Here is a 21,547-nt window from a genome sequence, read left to right on the forward strand (position 1 = left end):
ACCATCCCTCCCACCGTCCAGGGCTCCCTCACCGTCCCTCCCACCGTCCAGCGCTCCCTCACCGCCCCTCCTGAAGCGTGGTGCTCCCTCACTGTCCCTCCCGAAGCACGGTGCTCCCTCATCATCCCTCCCACCGTCCAGGGCTCCCTCACCGCCCCTCCTGAAATATGGCGCTCCCACACCATCCCTCCCACCGTCCAGGGCTCCCTCACCGTCCCTCCCACTGTCCAGGGCTCCCTCACCGCCCCTCCTGAAGCGCGGTGCTCCCTCACCGTCCCTCCCGAAGCACGGTGCTCCCTCACTGTCCCTCCCACCGTCCAGGGCTCCCTCACCGTCCAGGGCTCCCTCACGGCCCCTCCCGAAGCGCGGTGCTCCCTCGGTACACAGCGCGGCCTGTGTTTCACAGACCGCCCAGCGTATTCTGTTACCGCAAACCCTTCCGCACAACAAGTCGAGCAGCTGATTTCTCAGAAGTTCAGGGGTTTGTCCTTTATGTGAAAATGTCGGGTGAATTCTCAGTGTTCAGTCAGCCAGGAAACCAGCAAGCTCCGCTCTGACCTTTTACCTGCCAAATATCAGAGTCACATTTCAAATGTACTTTTTGTCCCTGCTCAGGTCTGACTTGTTTGTCAACCTGTTTTTTTCTTCTTGTTTCAACTGCCGTGACCTTGGGGAGCAACGCAAGCAGATTCACCAGGGACCTTTTGACGGGGTTTGGGGCGGGGGGTCCTCAGGCCTGAGGCCTGCCTGGGCCATTGAAAGGGATGGGCCTCCCACGGCCCAGTGAGGCCTCCCCTTTAACGGTGCCTCCCTCGCTGCCCTGTTCGTTCCCATGACCCCCGACCTCCTTAAGGGTCTGGACACAGCACAGTGCAGCACAGGAGCAGGCCCTTTGGTCCACCACGTTGTGCTGAACTAAGTAAGCGTGCAATTAAACGCCTAACTGAACTAATCCCTTCTACCTGCACAATATCCATCTCCCTCCATTCCCTGCACATCCATGTGCCTGTCTGAGAGCCTCTTAAACACCTCTATCGTATCTGCCTCCACCCCCACTCCTGGCAGCACATTCCAGGCACCCACCACTCTGTGTGAAAAAACTTGCCCTGCACACCTCCTTTGGACTTAGCCCCCTCACCTTCAATGGTATTAGACATTTCGACCCTGTGGGGAGAGAAAGATACCGGCTGTCTACTCTATCTGTGCCTCTCATAATCTTATAAGCCTCTATCAGGTCTCCCCTCATCTTCCACCATTCCAGAGAAAACAACCCGTCTGCCCAACCGCTCCTTATAGCACATGCCCTCTAATCCAGGCAGCATCGTGGTGAACCTCTTCTGCACTCTCTCCAAAGTCCCCACATCCTTCCCATAATGGGGCGACCAGAATTCAATGCAATACTCCAGATGCGGCCTGACCAGAGGTTTATACAGCTGTCCGCTGGTGATAGTCACCACCGGTTATCTCCACACAGACTGCCACCTCCCCCCACACCCACCTCCCCGGACCTGCTGCCTCCCCCACCCTCATCTCCTCGCTTGACATTCAACAGGGCCCCCGGGCTCACAGGATGTGGACAGGGAGCCAACAGAGGCAGACGGAATCGTAGGGGGAGGACGAAGAGTGAGGGAACGTCCAAGGCTTACCCTGGAGCACCGTGTGTGGGGCTCGGGGCTGCGGATCTACAGGAGTAGGTCCTGTGCACAGGATGGCCTCCAGGGAGGGAGCGATGGACCCCCACCCGGATTGGGACAGGGCTGGGTAGGGAGGACACTGGAGAAGGGACAGTGGGGATGGGAGGGTGGGGGGGAGGTGCGGGGCCCACTCTCACTGGGAGGGGCAGGGGTCCAGGGAAGTGTGTGAGGGAGAAGGGGATGAGGGTCAGGCAGTTTTAGAGAGGGACGGACTGCAGGAGGGCGGAACGTAAATGCCAGCACAGGCCAGTTGGGCCGAATGGCCTGTTTGCGTGGCTTTGGGAAATGGAGGGGTTGAGGACTTCTTGAGCCAGAGGTCAAGAGGGGAGAGGCAAACAGCCCCCCGTTCTTCACGAACGTCACAGGAGATTTCAGGGTGCCACAGCTGCGTGAGGTGGGCTAGAGTATCCTTGCACGGACCAGCCTTGTGCTGGGACCTGCTCCCTGGCCCTGGGTCTGCTCAGGATCACGGCCCACATGTTCCCCCTTCACTGCCTGGCTCAGCTCCCCACCTGCCCGGGGGAGGGCGGCTCCGATGGCTCTCAAGAGGCTCGGCACCGCCCAGGACGCAGCAGCCCGCTCAATTGGCACCCTGTCCACCGCCAGGAACACTCCTTCCCTCCATCACTGGCACACAGTCACTGCAGCGCCCATTGTCTATACAATGCACTGCGGTTGTGTGTCAGAGAGAGAGAGAGAACGTGTGAGAGTGTGCGTGAGTTAATGAACACAAGTGTGAGTGTGAGTGACAAGTGTGTGAGCGACTGTGTGTGACAGTGTGAGTGACTGTGCAAGTGTGTGTGACCGAGTGACTGTGTGTGACAGTGTGAGCGACTGTGCGAGTGTGTGTGACCAAGTGACTGTGTAAGAAGTGTGTGAGTGACTGTGTGAGTGTGTGTGACCGAGCGACTGTGTACGAGTGTGTGACTGTGTGAGTGTGTGTGACCGAGCGACTGTGTATGAGTGTGTGAGCGACTGTGTGATTGTGTGTAACCGATCGACTGTGTGTGACTGTGAGAGTGACTGTGCAAGTGTGTGTGAGCCAGCATGCATGAGCTAGCAAGTGTGTGTGTGTGTGTGTGTGTGTGTGTGCGCGTGTCTGAGTGCAAGTTTGTGAATGAGTGCGAGATCAAATGAGTGTGCAAGCACAATGTTCAGAGCGTTTCCACAGAAGCATGATGTTCTAAAACCACTATCTTCTCCCCGAGCCACAAAGGGCAGCGATATTGAGAGCTGTTTTGTTTATCTCAGAAAGATGTTACAATGAAAGGTTATCACAGATCTGTGGTTATTTTTTGTTCTATAAATTCGATACATAAAGGTTTTGAAAGAAATCTCTCTGAGACACTAGAGGGACACAGGTGTTCAACAGGAGGCTGGAGAGACCCCAGGTACAGATCAACCACTTGGCTGCTGCTGGGTTTGGGAACCAATTGTCTGATTGTGGGGATCAGGGACGATTAGTTAAATGCTGAATTGATTGATTCGGAATTGATGGAAGATGTGTGATTGAACGCTGACTAGTAAATACCTCTCAGGGTAACGGCGGTTGCAATAACACCGAGGGAACCACACTACCGACCCAGCCACATTGTTCAGGCCGAGCTGAGTAATTACTCGGTGTGTTGAGAGGTTTGGCTGAAAGTGCCGCAGAATCTCGATGTTTTCTCGTGGGGCAGGGTGCAGTGGGGCGGGGGTGCCACCGTGCTTGAAGTGCGGAGGGCTAGCATCGGTCTTGCTGCCAGCTCAAGGGGCAGAATGGTGTCCTGCCCCTCTGTGTTGTGCCTCTAGTTACCCGAACGGGAACGGGTGGAGAGGTGGGCAACCATGGTAGCTGGTGGAGTTTAGTGCCGGAGGTGGGGGGAGAAAGAGGTGACCGACCTTGGTGGGGACAATGGGGAGGTGCAATGTTTCTCCTTCAATACTGGGGTGGGGGGGTGAGGGGTGTCGGAGAGGTGGCAGAGGTGGAACCGGAACACGCAGGGGGCAGCCGGCGAATTCAGGGGTAAGTGGGACCTTGGGCATTACTGGTGGGGTGGGAGGGAAAATGGAGTACGGGGGTGGGGGGGGGGTCACGGCTGGGATCATCCCAGGTGTTGAGAGACGGCAGCTGGAGCGCCCTGCATGGTACTGGCCCTGCTGTGTACGGGGGTACGTGTGTGTCCGTCTGTGTGCATCTGTCTCTCTCTATCGCTCCCCCCCACCATCTCTCTCTCTCTCTTCCCTCTCTCTCTCTCCTTCCGTCTCTCTCTCTCTCTCTCTCTCTCCATCTCCCCCCCCCCGTCCCTAGGTCTCTTTCTCTCTCCCTCCCCCCTCTCCCATCTCTCTCTCCATCTCTCTCACTTCCCCCATCCTCTCCCTCTCTCCCCGTCTCTCTCTCCCTCCATCTCTCTCCTTCTCTCTCTCCCTCCGTCTCTCTCTCTCTCCCTCCGTCTCTCCCCCTCTCTCTCCATCTCTATCTCTCTCCCCCTCCCTCCATCTGTCTCTCCGTCTATCTCTCCCTCCCTCTCTCTCTCCCCCGTCTCTCTCCCCTCTCTCTCTCCATCTCTATCTCTCTCTCTCCCTCCCTCCATCTCTCTCCCCGTCTCTCTCTCTCTCTCCCCCTCACTCTCCTTCTCTCTCTCCCTCCGTCTCTCTCTCTCTCTCCATCTCTCCCCCACCCCCATCTCTAGGTCTCTTTCTCTCTCCCCCGTCTCTCCCATCTCTCTCTCCCCCTGTCTCTCCCTCTCACTTCCCCCATCTCTCCCTCTCTCCCCATTCTCTCTCTCCCCCCCTCCGTCTCTCTCTCTCTCTCCCTCCCTGTCTTTCCCTCTCTCTCTCTCTCTCTCTCTCTCTCTCTCCCCCCCCCCCCCCACCCACAAGTCTCCCTCCGCCTCTCTCTGTCGGGCGCAGAGTTGCAAGGTGGAAACACAGTGGATCGATTCCAGGGGCAAGAGGGGAGATCCCATGGGAGGAGAGCAAGGGAACGGGGCCCTGTGCTGCCCACTGGAGCGTGGGCGATCCCACCGGGACGTCCCATTGGGAGAGGGCGGCAAAGTCTGGGATCAGGGAACACTGCCCTGGGACGGGGACTTAGGATAGAGGGGGGGTGGGGAAGAGAGGAATTTGTCCATTGGACATCAACGGGATTCTCTCCCACCGTGGGCACCTGAGGCAGGGTATCATTTAGAGGGGTAAATGGGCAGGGTAGGACCTGATCGGGGGGAGGGGCTCTGACGGTTTAGGGTGAAGGAGCAAACGGGATCCCCCATCCCCACACCAACTCCCGCTCCTGGAGGGATCTCAGGAGTGCGGCACGCCCTCCTGGCAGTGCGGGACTTCCCAGCGGCGGATGAGGTGGGAGTTTCCTGGATGGCGCGGAAATCCCCGGCGGTGGGGGGGGGGGGGGGGTGGGGGGCGGGGAAGGGGTAAAGTTCGCCTCGAACCGCCAGCGGAAAGATTTTCTGTGGCTCCCCACCCCCCCCCTCACCACGGAGCGTCACGGAACAAGAGGGATGACGTCTCTGGCCGTTCCCCTGACGCGGGGAGGTGGGGCGTGGCCTGGGCCATCTGACGCGAGAGGGTGCGAGGGGAGGGAAACCACCTCCCTCTCTATGCCCGGTGTTCCGAGAAGTCTCCGCGAGTCAGGGCGTCGACCTGTGTGTGTGCGCGTGCGCGGTGGGGGGGATGGGTGGGGGGGGTGCAAGAGCTGAGTGCCGCCCAGATCCCTCAGCAGGCTTAAGGGACGCCGCGCACCGGCCCGTCCCCAGCTGCGGCAAGCGACGCCGTGAGTATCGGGCGGTCCCGGGGGGAGGGGGGAGGCCGGGGCAAGGGGCCAACGAGGTGGTCCCTGGGATGGAGGGTGACTCACTCCCGTCTGGGGCGTGGGGGGTTTTCTGAGGTGGCTGACGAGATCGATGTAGGGGTGAGGCCACGGGCAAAGGGGCAGGGCGGTGGCAGATGGGGCAGGGGGTGGGGTGGGGCGCGGCGCCCCCTCCTCCCTGCTGGGGACTCGAGGTCCTTCCCTCCACCTTGCCCCCCAGCCCCCAAACGCTCGTGGGGCCGGAGATTGCCAGGAGCCGGTGGGGACGTTGGCCTTCCCTCGCCGAGGTTTCTGGCCCATCCTTGGACCCCCCGCCCCCACCTTTCTGTCACCCCCGGCGACCGCTTCCCATCGAGGAACTCAGCGGGTGGGGCAGTGCCTCAGACGCCGACGGTCCGCTCCCCCTCCCCACCTACAGACGCGGCCCGAGCCACTGGGTTCCTTCAGTGACTGATCTGTGTCTCCAGGCCCGTTGTGGCTCCGCTCAGGAGGGGAGACGTCTGCTTCGGGCGCCCGGCGTAGGATTGACGGGGAACTGCTGGGGATGGGGAGGAGAAACGCTGGTCCACGGGGAGGATCTCGGGATGAGGGCGGTGGTGCCCGGTTCCAGGACAGGCCGCCAGCTTTGTGCAGGGTGCGGGGACCTGAACTGCCGACACCCTTCCTCCCCAGGGTGGGGGGGAACCAAAGGCCGGCACACTGAAGGCGCATGTCACTGTCCCCACCCCAGCCCTCCGGCTGTGGCCCTCCCGACAGAACAGCTCCGCTCAGCTCGTCAGCCATTGGAGTGGCTTGAGCGAGGGGGGAGATTTTGGGGGCAGGGGACAGGCAGTTGAGAAGCGGGTCACCCTCCCCTCCCTCTGTCGCCAGAGGGACAGGCCACTTGCACGTAGGCATGGTCAAGAAACACCAGGCACCAGGCAATCGCCACACGCCATCAAATATGGAATTGGGACACGCCCAGGAGGCATGTGACGGGACGGTGCGGAGGGAGCTTCACCCTGTGTCTGACCCCGGGAGTGTGTGATGGGACAGTGTGGAGGGAGCTTCACCCTGTGTCTGACCCCAGGAGTGTGTGACGGGACAGTGTGGAGGGGGCTTCACTCTGTGTCTGACCCACATTGTCCCCACCCTGGTTCTGGGGAGTGGGGAGGGAGGTGAGGAAGCAGTGGGGATGGGGCAGTCTGCCTGTGCCTCTGCCCAGCGTGTGACTGACACCTGGGGTGTTTGGGGTCCCCACAGTCCCAGGGAGCAGACCAGTCTCGCAGGTCTCTGCTCCTGAAGGAAAGCGGCAACTCGTCTCGCTGAGCGTCTGTGAGTGCCGCCCACCCTGGTGGATCAGCTGGCAACCAGAGGGCTGGGGCATTCCCTCACAGCCCAGTGGAAACCACCTCCCTCCACCTCACCCACTAGGGAGTCACGACATGACACCCACTCCCTTGCCAGCGGCAGTTTCCATCTCTCCCCACACCCCAGCCACCCCCGAGCCCCCGAGCCAGTGGAGACTCACCTCAACAACATCCGTCCACACAGACTTCTTGTTGGTCCTTCTACGATAGCCTGGCCTCAATGGGATCAGCCATCGCCCTGCTCGGCTCCAGTAGGTGTCAGCCACTTCTCTTGTCAGCTGGGAACCAAAATATCTATCGTTTACTGTTCAATTCAGAATTAAACCCCTCGTGTGCTGCATAGGATAGATTAGTGGGAGCTTCACTCTGTGTCTAAGTGTGATGGGATGGTGTGGAGGGAGCTTCACCCTGTGTCTGACCCCGGGAGTGTGTGATGGGACGGTGCGGAGGGAGCTTCACCCTGTGTCTGACCCCAGGAGTGTGTGATGGGACAGTGTAGAGGGAGCTTCACTCTGTGTCTGACCCCGGGAGTGTGTGATGGGATGGTGCGGAGGGAGCTTCACCCTGTGTCTGACCCCGGGAGTGTGTGATGGGACGGTGTCGAGGGAGCTTCACTCTGTGTCTGATCTTTGCTGTAGTGAAATCCAGGTGTTTCTGTGTGTTTCTAATTTCCCGTTTTCCTGGGAAGTTCAACTTGCTGCATTTCTCCATTTAATAACAATTCACGGGTTACAGAGACGGGGAGGGGTGCAAGGGCCGGAGGGGGTCACAGAGAAGGGGAGGGGTGTAGGGGCCGGAGGGGGTCACAGACACAGGGAGGGGTGTAGGGGCCGGAGGGGGTCACAGAGATGGGGAGCGGTGTAGGGGCTGGAGGGGGTTACAGAGAAGGGGAGGGGTGTAGGGGGGAAGGGGTTTACAGACGGGGAGGGGTGTAGGGGAGGGAGGGGTTTACAGACGGGGAGGGGTGTGTGGGCCAGAGGGGGTCACAGAGACGGGGAGGGGTTTAGGGGAAGCAGGGGGTTTATGGAGACGGGGAGGGGTGCGGGGGGGGGGGCGGACAGGGTTTCAGTGAGTGTCCCATGTCGAAGGTGGGACGGAGGGTGAGGGTGGGGGGCCTGCACAGGAGGAGTGCAGGGACCGGAGGGGTAGAGACAGGGAGGGGTGCAGGGGCTGGAGGGGTCACAGGGACGGGGAAGGTGTCACAGAGATGGGGAGGGGTGTAGGGACCAGAGGGGGCCACAGAGATGGGGAGGGGGTCACAGAGACAGGGAGGGGACGGGGGCCGTAGAGGGTTTCAGTGAGCATCGGGTGTCGAAGTTGGGACACCGGGGGTGAGGGTGGGGGCCTGCTTGGGAGGGGTCCCAGGACAGGCCTGATTGGGAGTGGTTTCAGAACTGGTTCCGTTGCTGCTGAAGTTTCAGTCAGAGAACAGGAAACCAGCCTTGCATCGGAAACCCCCTTCACCCACCCACACGTCCTGTACCTGCAGCTCTCCGCGCCGGTCGGACCCTCGGTCCCTGGGAGCAGGCAGGTCCCTGGGGCTGCTCCTCCTTCAGTGCTGGTGGGAGGTGGGAGAGGAGCACCTTCCCTGCAGGGAGAGGGGCTCAGGGTCTGGGAGTGGTGTCCCTGTGGGTTCCGTCTCTGAGCTGTAATAGGAAGGAAAGGGTTAACAGGTGGCTGGTGCACATCAGGAGTACAAGGCGTGAGCAATCCCTCACATCCACATGTAGACACATATGTTCTCACACACACACACCCTTCATACACACACACAATACACACACACACAATACACACACCCCTCATACACACACACACAATACACACACACACCCCTCATACACACACACAATACACACACACACCCCTCATACACACACACACAATACCCACACATACCTCTCATACACACACACAATACACACACCCCTCATACACACACACACAATACCCACACACACAATACCCACACACACCTCTCATACACACACACAATACACACACACACCTCTCATACACACACACACACAATACCCACACACACCTCTCATACACACACACAATACACACACACACCCCTCATACACACACAAATACACACACACCCATACACACACCCTCATACACTCATACACACCCTCATACGCACAGTCACCCTCATACACACACACCCCTCATACACACATATATCAACCCTGATACACACCTAAACGCCTTTCTCACCACCCTGCCTACCTGTGATGCCGCTTTCAACGAACTGTGAACTTTTACTCCGAGGTCCCTCTGTTCCATTACATTGCCCAGTGCCCTACCATTCACAGTACAAGTCCTACTCTGGTGTGACTTTCCAAAATGCATCACCTCACACTTCTCTGGACTGAAATCCATTTGCCACTCCTCGGCCCACTTCCCCAACTGATCAAGATCCCCCTGTAATCTACGATAACCTTCCCCATCAACAACACCTCCTAATTCCGTGTCATCCACAAACTTACTGATCAAGCCTGTTCATTCGCATCCAAATCATTTACATAAATAACGAATAACAAGGGCCCCAACACCCACCCCTGCGGCACACCACTAGTCACCAGCCTCCATTCTGAGAAACAGCCTTCAACCACCACCCTCTGCTTCCCACCTCCGAGCCAATGTTGAATCCACCTCACTAGCTCTCCCTGGATTCCACAGAAACCAACCTTCCAGACCAGCCTACCATACGGGACCTTGTTGAAGGCCTTGCTGAAGTCCAGGCACACATTCACACTCTCTCACACCCACACATTCTCTCTCTCTCTCTCTCTCTCTCTCTCACTCTATCTCTCTCACACGCACACCAGTTCCTGGGATATTCGTGGCACCGGGAAGGGGTAGAAACTCCTGCCCCTGGCTGGGACATCTGTGCCCGGGACAGAGGGCAGTCTGAAGACGAGAGCCAGGGGTCCGGGAGTGAAGTTGGGGAGCAGGGGAGATTTGGGACACTGGCAGTGGGGGATTTCGGTTGAAGTCAACGGAGGGAGAAGGTGGAGAGATCAAGCTGGGAGCTGGGAGCCAGTGTCGGGGGGCTGAAAGGCACCCTCCTGCTCTGGTGTGACTGTCTATGCCAGGCATGAAGCTGTAGCGTGTGGTTTACACGGGGAAGATACCATCGCAGCTTCTCGAACATGGTTCAGGTTTCAGAGAAGGGAAAAAAAAAATCAGAGATTTCACTGATGGAACAGCTCGAGCACAATTAATGGTCCTGCAGATCTCGCTCCATTGCTGGGCCGTGGGGCTGTGTACCTGTCAGTCACTCTCCCCACGTACCCAGCTCTCTGGACAGGGAGCGAGTCCCATCATCTCGTCCGGGGCCGTCACGCTTGTGTGAGGGGATCAAAGGTGGAGCAAAAGGCAGGAGGACTATACACACACACACACACACACACACACACACACAGATACACTGACGCGCACACACTGATACACACACAGATACAGACACACACACACTGACACACTGACGCACACATACACAGATACACTGACGCACACACTGATACACTGACACACACACACACTGACACGTATTCTGTCAGTTACACACATTCACTCACAGCCAAATGCCCACACACACACACGCAGACACAAACTTACATACATGCATAAAAACACATGCAAACATACATGGTCAGTCAGACACACACACACACACACACATGGTCAGTCAGACACGTACATGTACACACGTGGTCAGTCTAACGTGCATACACACAGGCAGATGTACATGAACATGCACTTACATACCTGCACACACAGACACAACAGGAGAGTGCGTGGGGGTGGTGCCTGCATACAGCATGGCCGTTGTGTTGCATTCAGTGAGGCTGGTGCTCTGTGTTGGGGTGGGGTGGGGAGGGGAGGGGCCTCGTGCGCCACTTCACCTGGTCTGCCTTCCTCAGCTTGCAGTGCCTCTGGCTCCCGGGCTGGTGGTGACGTGATGACAGGAGCCGGGGAGCGGGGCCAGTCGGCCGACAGCCAGGTCCTTCCCGACACCCTCGGAGATGGCACGGCGGCGCTGTCTCGCCCCCAGGTACAGGTAGGTGGGCACCCTGGCTCTTCTGATGTGACTTCCTCCCACTCCCACCCCCCCACCAGCATTCTCGGGGGTGGGGGTTGGGGGGGGGGGGTGGGGGATCCTGGGTTTGGGGACACCCAGACACCGCTCCTTCCCTGGGGCAGAGTGACCATCCCACTCCCAGCTCCCTCCCTCCTCCCCCACCCCTACCTTCCTGTCCCATCTCCCATTCTTACCTCGCCCGTCTTCTCCCTACCCCTTCCCCCTCACCATCCTCCTCCCTCACACCTACCTTCATTTCTCCTCACCCCTCCCTTCCCTTCCCCTAACCCATCCCTTCCCTTCCCCTCACCCCTCCCTCACCCTTCCTCCCAGCGGGGAATGCAAGGGTGGAGTTGTGGGGGCAGGTTGTGGGGGAGGTGATGGGTGAGGAAGGGTGGGTCGTGTGTGAGGGGATGGTGGGGGAATGGGTGAAGGGGAGGGGGCCATGTGGGAGGCCGGGTGGGGGGGTGACGGGTGAGGGGAGGGGGTGCGCAAGGGGGTGCGGGAGGGGGAGCGCGGGGGAGGGGGAGCATGGGGGTATGACGCGAGGGGAGGGGGAGCGTGGGGGGGCGGTGGGTGAGGGGAAGGGGAGGGGGAGCGCGGGGGGGTGACGGGTGAGGGAAGGGGAGCGACAGGGGAGGAGGGAGCACAGGGGGCGATGGGTGAGGGGGTGACGGGGCGACGGGTGAGGGGAGGGGGGAGCGCAGGGGGCGATGGGGTGAGGGGAGTGACGGGGGCGATGGGTGAGGGGCTGAAGGGGGCGACGGGTGACGGGAGGGAGAGCGACAGGGGAGGAGGGAGCGCGGGTGGAGCACAGGTGGGGGGAATGGGTGAGGGGGACAGTCACAGGTTCTAACCACCCCCCTCCCTCTCTCTCCCTCCCTCCACAGGAGCAGGCTGCTTCGGGCCCTCTCCCTCACCGCAACCCCCTGCGCTGCCTCCAGCCCCGGGGGCTGCTTGTACTGAAGACCACCCCGCTGGCCCTCACCCACCACCTGATGCCCCAAGGTAGGCAGGATGGAGGGGGCTGCCCCTCCCTCACCGCCCGCCCTCCTGCTGCACACACTCCGTGTCTGTGGGCTGGGAAGCTTGGTGACACCTTCCCCCTTCCCTTAGCTCCTTCCCCTCTCCCTCCACCCCCTCCCCACCTCCCCCCCACCACCTCCCGTCTCCCACCTCTCTCCCTCCACCCCCTCACCACCTCTCTCCCTCCTTGCCTCTGCCCCCTCCCCTCTCTCCCTCCTCCCCACCTTCCCTCCCTCCGCCCACCCTCCTCACCTCCTTCCCTCCGTCCCTCTGCCCCCCTCTCCACCTTCCCTCCCTCCCTCAGTCTCCCCTCCCTCCCCCAGTCCCCCCGACTCTGACTGCTGACTGTGTGTGTGTGACCCCAGGAGAAGGCCTCCCGGGTACGGCGTGGTTTCCTCAGGAGGTGGATCCCCTCACTGCAGACCCGGCCTCCTACCCCGCGGGACTTCTCCTCAGCGACCTGCACCCCTCGCCGACGGCTGCGCCCCCCACCCGGGCCCCCGCCCTCGTTCTCTGCTGCAACTCCGTGCCCAGGGACGGTTCCAGTCCGAACAGCGTCAGAGACCGGTGAGTGGGCGGCAGCTGGGGTGGGCCCTGGGGCAACACCATACAGGAGGGCGCGAGGGACTGTGGTACAGGTGGAGGGGGCTGTGGCACAGGCAAAGGAGGCATGGGACTGTGGTACAGGCGGAGGGGACCGCAGCACAGGCGGAGGGCGCGGGGGACTGTGGTACAGGCGGAGGGCGCGGGACTGTGGTACAGGCGGAGGGCGCGGGACTGTGGTACAGGCGGAGGGCGCGGGACTGTGGTACAGGCGGAGGGCACGCGGGACTGTGGTACAGGCGGAGGGCGCCGCAGCACAGGCGGAGGCGTGCGGGACTGTGGTACAGGCGGGAGGCGCGTGGGGACTGTGGCACAGGCGGGGCTGATGTGAGAGGACACTGAAGCTGCCTCGCCCGTTAACGGCTCCTCCTTCTGTCCCTCTCCCCAGGGAGCCCAGCCTGCCGAACCCACTGTTTGCCCACGGTTTCTGCAAGTGGCCGGGGTGCGAGCACGTCTTCAAGGAGTACGAGCTCTTCCTGAAGTAAGCATCCTGCCTTCCTCTCAGTCGCTAGTCAGACCAGGCTGTCCTGGAGTGGGGGGGTGGGGGGCCACCCTCAGTGTGACCGCTCGGGGGATGACCCGGGAGCCTCACTCCGATCCGATGGGACGTATCCCCTGGGCAGTGAGCCTGACTGGGGTGGGACAGGGGACAGAGGGGGGTGAGGATGCGTGGGGTGGGTGGGGTGGGGCAGGAATGCGTGCGTTGGGTGGGACAGTGTGTTGACAGCGGGACCCTCAGGGTGTGATGTCGGGTGCTCCCACACAAATTCTGCCCTCCTCTCCTTGCATCCCACCACCCCCAACCACTCAGCCTAACCCCTCCCATGGCCTCGACCCCCACCCCGTGCTCTCCCCCTCCATCCCTCACTCTCTCCTCGCTCTGCCCCCCACCACCCTCCACCCCTGCCCCAAGCAACGACTGGGGCCCCTGGACTGATGTCACCTGGCCTTTGCTCTCCTGCCAGGCACCTCGACGACGTGCACAGTCTCGGAGACAGGAGCACGGCGCAGTGTCTGATCCAGAGGGAGAGGGTGCAACAGCTGCAGCGTGAGGTGCGTGCGCTGGGGGAGAGGGAGGGAGGGAGGGAGAGGCGGAGGGGACTGGGCGAGGGAGGAGAGGTGGTGGAGCAGGACGATGGGGACTGAGGGGAGTGGGGGAAGAGGGTGAGGTTTGTGAGGGAGGGGAGTGGGGGGTGAGAGGGGTTTGTGAGGGAGGGAGGGGTGCAAGGTATGGAAGGGGAGGAGTGTAGGAGGGCAGGGAGGCAGTGTTGAGGATGGGGAGACAGAGAGAGGTGGTATCGGTGGGACGATGGCTGGGGTGTGAAGACACAGCGCTGGAGGAACAGCGGGTCGGGCAGCGTCTGTGGAGGGAGATGGACGGTCGACGTTTCGGGTCGAGACCCTTCATCAGGACTGGAAAGGGGGGAGAAGCCAGAATAAAGGGGTGTGGGGAGGGGGAGGAGCACAAGCCGGCGGGTGATGGGAGAGCCCAGGTGAGGGGGGCTGGGGAGTGGGGTGAGGGTGGGGGCTTGTGGGAATGATGTGGGAAGCTGGGAGGTGGACGCATCCACCCGAGTCAGGCCAAATCAGCTCCTTCCTGGTGCCAGGTGGGATCCTGCTGTGCACTTGTCCACAGCTGGGGGAGTGTGGCAACACTCGTGGGGGTGGGGGAGTGTGACAACGCTTGGGGACGGCCCCCAGTGCTGAGCCGCTCAGGGGGGGGCGCTGGACTCTGAGCCTCATTACATAGAACACTACAGCACAGTACAGGCCCTTCGGCCCAGAATGTTGTGCCGACATTTTATCCTGCTCTAAGATCGATCTAACCCTTCCCTCCCACATAGCCCCACATTTCTCTATCATTCACGTGCCTATCTAAGGGTCTCTTAAATGTCCCTAATGTATCTGCCCCCACAACCTCTGCCGGCAGTGCGTTCCACACACCCGCCACTCTCTGTGTAAAAAAACTTACTCCTGACATCCCCCTTATACCTTCCTCCATCACCTTAAAATTATGTCCCCTCGTGTTAGCCATTGTCGCCCTGGGAAAAAGTCTCTGACTGTCCACTCGACCCATGCCTCTTATCACCTTGTATGCCTCTATCAAGTCACCACTAATCCTCCTCCTCTCCAAAGAGAAAAGCCCTAGCTCACTCAACCTATCCTCATAAGACATGCTCTCCAATCCAGGCAGCGTCCTGGTAAATCTCCTCTGCACCCTCTCTAAAGCTTCCACATCCTTTCTATAATGAGGCGACCAGAACTGAACACAATACTCCAAGTGTGGTCTAACCAGAGTTCTATAGATCTGCAACATTACCTCACGGCTCTTGAACTCAATACCCCAACTAATGAAAGGCCAGCACACCACACACCTTCTTAACAACCCTATTGACCTGCGTGGCAAGCTTTAGGGATCTATGGACGTGGACCCTAAGATCCCTCTGTTCCTCCACACTGCAAAGAGTCCTGCCATTAACCTTGTATTCTGCCTTCAAATTCGGTCTCCTGAGGTGTATCACTTCACACTTATCTGGGCTTCCCTTCCCGTCCACAGCTGCTGTTCGAGAGGGAGCGCTTGGTGGCCATGCAGACCCAGCTCAGGGCAACACCATCCAAGGAATCTCCACGGTGCAACCCAGTGAGTGGGGTCGGGGCACAGGGAAATCCCCAGGCAGTGCCAGGGCCGCAGGGAGGGCCGGGGAGGGATGGACGGCTGGGGGAGCCCTCACAGAGGTTTCCCAATCCTCAGGGGGATGAGCGGTCATGGATAAATGGTACACTGCGCATGTCTGACCCACCCCGCGCCGTGACACTCCGACCTGACCCACCCTGCGCCGTGACACTCCGACCCGACCCAATCCACCCCGCGCCAGTCCAACCGACCCCGACCAGCCCCGCCCTGTCACACTCTGGTCTGATGTGTGACTCTCTGACCCGCCCTGCACCCCTCACCGTGACACCGACACACCCCACCCCCCTCACTGTGACACCGACACACCCCTCACCGTGACACCGACACTCCCCGCGCCCCTCACCGTGACACTGACACGCCCCGCCCCCTCACCGTGACACCGACACTCCCCGCCCCCCTCACCGTGACACCGACACTCCCCGCGCCCCTCACCGTGACACCGACACTCCCCGCGCCCCTCACCGTGACACCGACACGCCCCGCGCCCCTCACCGTGACACCGACACGTCCCTCACCGTGACACCGACACGCCCCTCACCGTGACACCGACACTCCCCTCACCGTGACACCGACACTCCCCGCGCCCCTCACCGTGACACCGACACTCCCCGCACCCCTCATTGTGACACCGACACGCCCCGCACCCCTCACTGTGACACCGACACACCCCATCCCCCTCACTGTGACACCGACACTCCCCGCGCCCCTCACTGTGACACCGACACTCCCCATCCCCCTCACTGTATCTCTCCGCAACCTGCAGGTCTCCGATTGGTTGAGGGTTAGTGCGCTTCCTGTGGTGACAGTGGACCCCAGTGAAAGTCAACATTGGGACAAGGGCAGTGCAAGGCAACTCACAGGTAACAGGAATTTGTCTGAACGGGTCTCACCTGCTTCATTGTGAAAGGGGTGTCATTGTAACATGTTGTGGGGGTTCACAGTGACGCATCCCAGTGTGCCGGGGTTTCACGGCAACACACCCCGGTGTGCCGGGGTTTCACCGTCAGACCCCAGTGTGCCGGGGTTTCACCGCGACGCACCCCAGTGTGCCGGGCGTTCACCGCAACACACCCCAGTGCGCCGGGGTTTCACCGTCACAGACCCCAGTGTGCCGGGGTTTCACCGCGACGCACCCCAGTGTGCCGGGGTTTCACCCCGACGCACCCCAGTGTGCCGGGCGTTCACCACGACGCACCCCAGTGTGCCGGGCGTTCACCGCGACGCACCCCAGCGCGCTGGGGTTTCACCGTCACAGACCCCAGTGTGCCGGGGTTTCACCGCGACACACCCCAGTGTGCCGGGGTTTCACCGCGACACACACCCCAGTGTGCCGGGGTTTCACCGTCACAGGCCCCAGTGTGCCGGGGTTTCACCGTCACAGGCCCCAGTGTGCCGGGGTTTCACCGCGACGCACCCCAGTGTGCCGGGCGTTCACCGCGACGCACCCCAGTGTGCCGAGCGTTCACCGTCACAGACCCCAGTGTGCCGGGGTTTCACCGTCACAGACCCCCGGTGTGCCGGGGGTTCACTGTAACATGCTCTAGTGTGAGGGATTCGCTGGAAGGTGTTTCTGTGTGAAGGGCTGTTACTGTAACAAGCTTCAGAGAGAAAGAGGTGTTGTAACATGAATCATGTTGTGGGGATTCCACATGTACCACACTTCACCGTCACTGGATTCATCTCCCACTGAAGCTGCCGTGTTGAACATTTTTCCAGGAACAAATGCCTCCCTGGAGTACTACAAGGTTTGCAATATCCGGCCGCCACTAACTTATGCCGCACTTATCCGATGGGTGAGTTATTTCTGGAAAAATCTTGCTGTGTCGTTAATAATTAGAGCAGATAATATCTGCTTGTACACCCCACTAACTGTAACACACCAACACACCCCACGCCCCTCACCGTGACGCCGACACACCCTGCACTCCTCACTGTGACACCAAGACACCCCACACCCCTCACCATGACGCCGACACACCCCTCACTGTGACACCGACACACCCTGCACTCCTCACTGTGACACCGACACACCCCACGCCCCTCACCGTGACACCGACACACCCCACGCCCCTCACCGTGACGCTGACACACCTCTCACCATGACACTGACACACCCTGCGCCCCTCACTGTGACACCGACATGCCCCTCACTGTGAAACCGACACACCCCTCCCCGTGACACCGACACACTCCGCGCCCCTCACTGTGACGCTGACACACCTCTCACCATGACACTGACACACCCTGCGCCCCTCACTGTGACACCGACATGCCCCTCACTGTGAAACCGACACACCCCTCCCCGTGACACCGACACACTCCGCGCCCCTCACTGTGACACTGACATGCCCCTCAATGTGACACCGACACACTCCACACCCCTCACTGTGACACCGACACATACCTCCCCGTGACACCGACACATACCTCCTCTTGACACCGACACACTCCGCACCCCTCACTGTGACACCGACACATACCTCCCCGTGACACCGACACATACCTCCTCGTGACACCAACACACTCCGCACCCCTCACTGTGACACCGACACACTCCGCGCCCCTCACAGTGACACCGACACATACCTCCCCGTGACACCGACACACTCCGCGCCCCTCACTGTGACACCGACGCACTCTCTGTCCTGTCTCTCCCGGGTTTGGGTTTACATTCAGCTGGCGGAGCACGGTCACTGAGACGAGGTCCTGCGCTGTCACTGTCTCCCCACTCCACAGGCCATCCTGGAGTCCCCGAGTCGCCAGCTTGCGCTGAACGACATCTACCGCTGGTTCACTCGACGCTTTGCCTACTTCCGATACAACACCGCCACCTGGAAGGTGAGGGTGCCTGGTGTGTGTGTGCGTGTGTGTGGGGGGGGGTTCACAGGCTGGGGTGTGTGGGGGGCGTCACAGGCCAGGGTGGGGGTGGGGGAGTCACAGGCCGGTGTATGGGGGGGACGAGGGAGTGGAGTGGGATCGGAGCCTGGTGTGGGGTGGGGGGGCCTGGTGAGTCGGATTGGGTGGGGGTGGGAGGGAAGGGGCGGTGAGATGGGAGGGAGGGGGAATGGACAATGCATGGGTGAGGTGGGGTGGGGTGGGACACGAGGACAGTGCCGGTGCGCTGGGTGCCCCAGGTTGCCCTGACCCTGCTCCCTCCGCTCCACAGAACGCCGTGCGCCACAACCTGAGCCTGCACAAGTGCTTTGTGCGGCTGGAGGACGTGAAGGGGGCAGTGTGGACGGTGGATGAGCTGGAGTACCAGAGACGGCAGGGACGTCGGGCCAGCAGGTAGGGCCTGGGGTGTGCCCACCCCTTGCCGTCCCTCAGCTCTGGGGGAGGGTGGTGGATAACGTCAGGAGTGCGGGGGCAAGCGCGTGGCAAAATCCACTTCCAAACCTCGTCAACCCAGCCAGCCTCTGAGAGAATCCCGGCGAAGAAATTCCTCCCCAGCTCGGTTCCAAATGTCCGGCCTCTCTTCCTGGCACGTCCTTCGGTCCCAGAGCCTCTGGCCTGGGGAAGCGGTCTCATGGATTCCAGCCCCTTTCCCAATCTGGTGTCCCGTCTCACCCAATGTCCTCACTGGACACCCCTCATCTCCCCTGAACGTGCACCGCACCGCCCAAAGCCCAGGGCATCCTTCTGGAGATACAGGGACCAGAACGGCACACAGAGCTCCCGGTGACGTCCCTCCAATGCCCTGGACAATTGCAGCAAGGCTGATCACTCCTGCACTCCAACCTCCCTCGCCACAGGCAAGGACAATCCTTTCACACAACAGTGTACACAGGCACAGGCCCTTCTGTTGTGCCAAACCAAATAAACTAGTAGTTAAATGCCCAACTAAACTAATCTCCTCTGCCTGCACAATGTCCCTATCCCCCAATTCCCTGCACATTCACGTGTCTGTCTAAGAGCCTCTTAAACCCCTCCATCGTATCTGCCTCCACCCCCACCCCTGGCAGCACATTCCAGGAACCTATGCTCTGTGTAAAACAATCTGCCCTGCACATCTCCTTTGGACTTACCCCCTCTCACCTTCAATGCATGCCCTCTAGTACTGGACATTTTGACCATGGGGGAGAAAGATACCGGCTATCTACCCTATCGATGCCTCTCATAATCTTATAAACCTCTATCAGGTCTCCCCTCAGCCTCCGCCACTCCAGAGAACAACCCAAGTTTGTCCGACCTCTCCTTAAAGCTCATGCCCTCTCATCCAGACAGCATCCTGGTGAACTGCTCCTGAACCCTCTCCAAAACCCCTCCACACCCTTCCTATAATGTGGCGAACAGAATTGAATGCAATACTCCAGATGTGGCCTGACCGGAGGTTTATAAAGCTGCCACATAACCTCCCGACTCGACTCATAAGGGCAAGTCTTAGAATCAAAGAATAAAGACACAAGCTCGAGTCCCCGCCAACCATCAAGCCCCCCTTTGCATTAACCTCCCTGTATTCCCATCAACTCCTCCAGGATTCTACCAACCAGGGGCCATTTACAGCGGCCGATTAACCTACCGACGTACCTGACCGGGACGTGGGAGGGAACCAGAGCACCCGGGGGGAACCGAGGCGGTCACAGGGAGAACGTGCCGACTCCACACACACACACAGACAGCGGCGGAGGTCGGGATAGAACCCGGGTCTCTGGGGCAGGCAGTTGGTGCCGGTGACCATGTGCGTCACCTACCAGCTGCGCCACTGCGCAGGAAGGTGTACAAAGCTCCCCTGTGCCTGGCTGCCTTTGTCCTTGGTGCGAAAGGTGACAGGTCTGGGAGTAGCCCGGGCAAACAACTACAGTGGATGGTGCACACTGCAGCCACCGTGTCCCTGGGGTGGATACAGAGGGAGTTACGTGGGGTGGAGGGGGTGAGGACCAAGCAGGCTGCAGTGTCCTGGACGGTGTCGAGCCTCTCGAGAGCCATCAGAGCCGCACTCCCCGGGCAGGTGGGGAGCTGAGCCGAGCAGTGAATGGGGAACACATGGGGCGTGATCCTGAGCAGGCCCATAGCCAGGGAGCTTGGTGCCTGACCAGGTACGTCAGCTCCCCGAGCTGTCACCTATGCTATCCCCACCCTCTCCCCTGCCCATCGTCCCTTCCTTATCTGGTTCCACCCTTCACCTACCGGACTGTCCCAACTCTTCCCCTTCCCCACCCAGTCCCGTCAGCCTGACCCTTCCCCATCCGGTCCCATCAGCCTGACCCTTCCCCACCCGCTTCCCCCTGCCTAACCTTTCCCCCCACCCTCAGCTGGTTCTACCCGTCACCAACCAGCCTGAGCCTCTTCCCCTCACTTCTACACACTGACCACATTCCCTCCGCACTCTCAGTCCCGGAATGTCAGCCACCACTTTGCCTCCACAGATGCTGCTTGACCCAGTTGGGTTCCTGCTGCTCTAACACGAGGCTGGTCTGTGCGAGGAAACACCCTGCCCGCTTTGAGCTGCATAGGCTCCGCCGTGCCTCCTGCAACATCAGGAGGCCACTCGGCCCCTTGAGCCTGATACCCCGTTCAATGGGACCCTTCGATTCCCGAAACCTTACAGGATGCCCAGCGCGGGGACGGGCTGTTTATCCAACCTGTAGGCCAGTGGTGGAGGGAGGGAGCGGCTGGGGGGTGGATGGGGTTCCGATCAAGTGGGCTGCTTTGTCTTGGGTGGGGTCGAGCTTCATTGGAGCCACGCTCACCCAGACAAACGGAGATTGTCCCATCGCAGCCAGGACACGCGCTGCGGACGGCGGGAGGGACTTTGGGGGGGGGGGGGGGCGGAGAGAAGTGGCAGTCTCTCCTGACCGGGGGCACACCCACTGCCGTTGATCTCCATCAGGGGCCCGGAGACGCGATGGAGCCAGCAGGCGGACCAGAGGTGAGCGTCGCTGGAGGAGGGGGCTGGAGCGAGGGAGGAGAGGAGAGGAGAATGACCGTCGCTGTGGCCCCTGAACTGAACTCGCGCCGGTCAGTGCTGTACCGGAGCCAGCAGTTGCAACAAATAAACCGCCAGCTGTCAGCACTTGGCTGCGTGTTAATCTGCAAGCACACCTCTGTCGGCCAGAACCCAATCGCACGTGGGTCGGCCCCCTCCTCCCCTAAAGCACATCTGGTGAGGCACCGTCCATGGACAGGGAACACAAGGAAACAGCAGCAGGGGTGGGCCACTCAGCCACTCAGGCCTGTGGTTGATCTACACTGGCCTCAACTCCTCTCCTGTGCCAGTTCCCTCGGTTCCTCGTTAGAACACAGGACAGTCCAGCACGGGAACGGCCCCTTCGGCCCACCATGTTG

At 60.6% G+C, this 21,547-nt stretch overlaps 1 protein-coding gene across 1 annotated transcript; it reads left to right on the forward strand.

The window, feature by feature from the left end:
- The first annotated feature begins 5,157 nt into the window (after positions 1 to 5,157).
- LOC127567178 (forkhead box protein P3-like) lies at positions 5,158 to 21,254 on the forward strand. The gene is made up of 12 exons (XM_052009875.1): positions 5,158 to 5,460; positions 10,781 to 10,917; positions 11,829 to 11,946; positions 12,330 to 12,531; positions 12,956 to 13,048; positions 13,533 to 13,620; positions 15,125 to 15,208; positions 16,026 to 16,122; positions 16,979 to 17,055; positions 17,999 to 18,100; positions 18,429 to 18,550; positions 21,093 to 21,254. The coding sequence occupies exons 1-12, from the start codon at positions 5,361 to 5,363 to the stop codon at positions 21,133 to 21,135; spliced, it is 1,263 nt and encodes a 420-aa protein (XP_051865835.1). The 5' UTR covers positions 5,158 to 5,360; the 3' UTR covers positions 21,136 to 21,254.
- The last annotated feature ends 293 nt before the right edge of the window (positions 21,255 to 21,547 follow it).

This window comes from Pristis pectinata, unplaced genomic scaffold (assembly GCF_009764475.1).
Source record: "Pristis pectinata isolate sPriPec2 unplaced genomic scaffold, sPriPec2.1.pri scaffold_166_arrow_ctg1, whole genome shotgun sequence".
Lineage (NCBI taxonomy): Eukaryota > Metazoa > Chordata > Chondrichthyes > Rhinopristiformes > Pristidae > Pristis > Pristis pectinata.